At 50.8% G+C, this 4,933-nt stretch overlaps 1 protein-coding gene across 1 annotated transcript; it reads left to right on the top strand.

Moving 5' to 3' along the window:
* Window positions 1-862: 862 nt before the first annotated feature.
* LOC119571085 (extensin-2-like) lies at window positions 863-3,522 on the top strand (the record flags this gene model as incomplete). The annotated part of the gene is made up of 4 exons (XM_037918539.1): window positions 863-1,233; window positions 1,311-2,965; window positions 3,155-3,256; window positions 3,359-3,522. Coding segments are annotated over 4 exons (2,292 nt in total), but the record flags the coding sequence as incomplete, so codon positions are not given.
* Window positions 3,523-4,933: the final 1,411 nt, after the last annotated feature.

Genomic DNA, 4,933 nt, shown 5'->3' with positions numbered 1-4,933 from the left:
GTAAGTGGGCAACCAGGCTGACAATGTTAAATATGCATCTGGAAGACAAAGAAGATAAAGATATATATATATATAATATATATATATATATATATATATATATATATATATATATTATATATATGTATATATATATATATATATATATATATATATATATATATATATATATATATATATATATAGATAAATGATAAGTTCGTTTCTCTTAAGTTATAACTAAAAAATTTACGATGGTTTAGTGGTAAAGACAATAAACCTCGATTCTGTTAGTCCAGAGTTCGAAATCCCCGCCGCGGCAGTTGTTATAAATGAAATATAGATTTAGCGGGAAAAAATCACCCCCCAAAATAAGGCAACACTGCAACAGAGAGAGAAAGAGAGAGAGAGAGAGAGAGAGAGAGAGAGAGAGAGAGAGAGAGAGACAGACAGACAGACAGAGAGAGACAGAGAGAGAGACAGAGAGACAGAGAGAGAGACAGAGAGAGAGAGAGAAAGAGACAGACCCAGACAGAGACAGACAGAGAGAGAGAAGACAGAGAGAGAGAGAGAGAGAAAGAAGAGAGAGAGAAAAGAGAGAACAAAAAGAGAGAGAGAGAGAGAGAGATTGCCTACCTCGAAGATATCTTTTTTTCTTTCTTTCTTTCATTATGATATTAAAAAGAAATAAATCTACCAATATTCATATACGATATAAATGATAGAACAATAATGAAATAGAAATAAGGTTAATAAATAATAATAATGATAATAAAGTAAAATAATAAAATAAAATGTATTCATATATGATATTGATAAATGATAGAATAACAATAAAAATAATTATAAAGATGATAAAAATAATTGACCTTTTTTTGCACAGATTCGGACGTGGGTGTTCGGATTCTTCATCCTGGCGCTGGCTTCAGTTTCGTCATGTGATAAACTGGGGGGGGCGCACGCTGCCCACGGTGCCCACGCTGACCACGCTGACCACGCTGCCCACGGTACAGCTAGCCCGGTACACTCTCCGCACCCTACTGCCGTTCCACACCTGACGTTCCCGGCTGCCCAGGGCACCTATGCCCCGCCCTTCGCAGGGTACGCCTCGCCCACGCCCTACGCGTACCCCGTACCCACTGCATATGGTACGCCCAGTCCGTACGGTGGGGTACTCGCTCCCCAGTACCCAACGGCTGGGTACGGAGCGCCCTATAGCTACCCGGCACCCCAATACCCTGTGCCGTTGCTAGGGTATGGAGGGACTGTACTGCCCCACGCTGCTCCTCAAGACGCATACACGGCGCCAGAGCCAGAACCTACTTCTGATTACAAGGCACCGGCTGGGGATTACAAGGCACCGGCTGCGGATTACAAAAGGCACCGGCTGCGGATTACAAGGCACCGGCTGCGGATTACAAGGCACCGGCTGCGGATTACAAGGCACCGGCTGCGGATTACAAAGCTCCTGTTGTGGATTACAAGGCACCGGCTGCGGATTACAAGGCACCGGCTGCGGATTACAAAGCTCCTGTTGCAGATTACAAAGCTCCTGTTGCAGATTACAAGGCCCCTGCTAGCGGATATGTATACAATGCACCAGAGGGAGCGCCCCACCCTGGCTACCACGCCCCGAAACCGACTTACAAGCCACCAACAGCCAGCGGGTATGACTATACGCCCCCTAAGTCAGATTACTTGCCCCCAAAATCAGATTACGAGGCACCTTCCAGCGGATATGTATACAAGGCCCCAGAAGGGGCGCCCCACCCAGGCTATCACGCCCCGAAACCGACTTACAAGCCTCCGACTGCTTACAAAGCGCCTGCACAACACGGTTATGACTACACACCTCCCAAATCGGCTTACTTACCCCCAAAATCAGATTACGAGGCACCTGCTAGCGGATATGTGTACAAGGCCCCAGAAGGAGCGCCCCACCCAGGCTATCACGCCCCGAAACCGACTTACAAGCCACCAACAGCCAGCGGGTATGACTATACGCCCCCTAAGTCAGATTACTTACCCCCAAAATCAGATTACGAGGCACCTTCCAGCGGATATGTGTACAAGGCCCCAGAAGGGGCGCCCCACCCAGGCTATCACGCCCCGAAACCGACTTACAAGCCTCCGACTGCTTACAAAGCGCCTGCACAACACGGTTATGACTACACACCTCCCAAATCGGCTTACTTACCCCCAAAATCAGATTACGAGGCACCTGCTAGCGGATATGTGTACAAGGCCCCAGAAGGGGCGCCCCACCCTGGCTATCACGCCCCGAAACCGACTTACAAGCCACCAACAGCCAGCGGGTATGACTATACACCCCCAAAGTCAGATTACTTGCCCCCAAAATCAGATTACGAGGCACCTTCTAGCGGATATGTGTACAAGGCCCCAGAAGGGGCGCCCCACCCAGGCTATCACGCCCCGAAACCGACTTACAAGCCTCCGACTGCTTACAAAGCACCTGCACAACACGGTTATGACTACACACCTCCCAAATCGGCTTACTTACCCCCAAAATCAGATTACGAGGCACCTTCCAGTGGATATGTATACAAGGCCCCAGAAGGGGCGCCCCACCCTGGCTATCACGCCCCGAAACCGACTTACAAGCCACCAACAGCCAGCGGGTATGACTATACGCCCCCTAAGTCAGATTACTTACCCCCAAAATCAGATTACGAGGCACCTTCCAGCGGATATGTGTACAAGGCCCCAGAGGGACTGCCCCACCGAGGCTACCACGCCCCAAAACCGACCTACAAGCCTCCAACAGCCAGCGGGTATGACTACATGCCTCCCAAATCGGATTACCTGCCCCCTAAGTCTGCCTACGATGCCCCCAAGTCGGGCTACGAGGCTCCCAAGGCTGACGGCCACGGCTACAAAATCCACGACCCTTCGTACTCGACCACGATGGACCCCAACTGGAGGCCCAAGTTCACGACCCCTTACCCCGAGGGTGCCTCGTCCCTACGTAAGCCATACACAAGGATGTCCACGTGCGGGGAGAATTCAGATGACTAGCTCGCTCGGCCACGACTGGTCTCCACTACGGGGGTCAACCAGCGGACCCGTACCAGGCTACGACGGACCCACCGACCCTTCCGCTAACAGAGGTACGGTGGGTACGCTGTCGCCCAGCCGTACACGAGCCCTTCTACAGATTATAAAGCTGCTTTGCGGACTGAAGTCCTGTTGAAGTACAGGGATGTTGAAGGACTCAAGCTCCGTGAAGCACGAGGCTCCCGTGAACTCAAAGCTCCCCGTGAGACTCAACTCCCGCTGGTAAAGCTCGTTGCACAACCCTCGCGCAGACTAAAGTCCCTTGAGACTACAAAGCCCTGAGACTACAAAGCTCCCGTTGAAGACTACAAAGCCCCCGCAGCAGACTACAAAGCTCCCGTTGAAGACTACAAGCCTCCGTTCGAGACTACAAAGCCCCTGAAGGATACAAAGCTCCCTGCTACAGGTTGTACACCCCCCTGCGGCATTGTACACCTTTCGCTGCCTGACTACGTAAGCCGATTGTAAGGGTACGAGCCCGCGCGTCTACGGCCCACCGACGCTTCCTCACAGGGTAAGTGGTGCCTCTGTTCGCCTCGTAAGTATCTATAAGTTGATTGTAAGTGTTGTGGGGATTGTAAGTTGATTGTAATTGGTGCTGTGGGTATTGTAAGTGATTGTAAGTGGTGAAGCCGAGGGTCTATGGTGTATGGCCCACCGACGCTTCCTCACAGGGTAAGTGGTGCCTCTGTTCGCTTCGTAAGTATCTATAAGTTGATTGTAAGTGCTGTGGGTATTGTAAGTGATTGTAAGTGGTGCTGTGGGTATTATAAGTGACTGTAAGTGATGAAGCCAAGAGGGTCTACGGGGTACGGGGCGTCGCGCCTGTCTACGGCCCACCGACGCTTCCTCACAGGGTAAGTGGTGCCTCTGTTTCGCTTCGTAAGTATCTATAAGTGATTGTAAGTGGTAAGGATTTATAAGTTGATTGTAAGTGGTGCTGTGGGTATGTGTGTTGTTATAAATGGTGTTGTGGGTATTGTAAGTGACTGTAAGTGGTGAAGCCGAGAGGGTCTATTGTCTACGGCCCACCGACGCTTCCTCACAGGGTAAGTAGTGCCTCTGTTTCCTTCGTAAGATTGTAAGTGGTAAGGATTATAAGTATAAGTGAGATGGCTGAATGACCGTACAGGAAGCTACGGTCGAGTGGCCCAGCGCCTGTCCTCGAGTGCGCCCGGAGCTTCTCCCAAGAGAAGCCTCGAGATGACGCCCAAGAGAAGACTCGAGATGAAGCCCAAGAGAAGCCTCGAGATGAAGCCCAAGAGAAGCCTCGAGATGAAGCCTCGAGATGAAGCCCAAGAGAAGCCTCGAGATGAAGCCTCGAGATGAAGCCCAAGAGATGAAGCCTCGAGATGAAGGCCAAGAGAAGCCTCGAGATGACGCCCAAGAGAAGCCTCGAGATGAAGCCTCGAGATGAAGCCTCGAGATGAAGCCCAAGAGATGAAGCCTCGAGATGAAGCCCAAGAGAAGCCTCGAGATGAAGCCCAAGAGATGAAGCCTCGAGATGAAGCCCAAGATGAAGCCTCGAGATGAAGCCCAAGAGATGAAGCCTCGAGATGAAGCCTCGAGATGAAGCCTCGAGATGAAGCCTCGAGATGAAGCCCAAGAGATGAAGCCCAAGAGATGAAGCCTCGAGATGAAGCCCAAGAGAAGCCTCGAGATGAAGCCTCGAGATGAAGCCTCGAGATGAAGCCCAAGAGATGACGCTCAAGAGAAGCCTCGAGATGAAGCCTCGAGATGAAGCCAATGTTAGCAAGCGTGTTTTAAGTCGTTTTTCTCTCGGCAGGAGCTTGCAACATACTCCCCCCTCCCCCCCCCCTAGGTCCTTAGAACAGGATGGGTCTTTGCAACTTGATATGCCCTTGCTATCGAGGGGGGG

The sequence above is a fragment of the Penaeus monodon genome, unplaced genomic scaffold, assembly GCF_015228065.2.
Source record: "Penaeus monodon isolate SGIC_2016 unplaced genomic scaffold, NSTDA_Pmon_1 PmonScaffold_5076, whole genome shotgun sequence".
In the NCBI taxonomy this organism is placed as follows: Eukaryota; Metazoa; Arthropoda; class Malacostraca; order Decapoda; family Penaeidae; genus Penaeus; species Penaeus monodon.
This window is presented reverse-complemented; position numbering and strand designations above follow the sequence as displayed.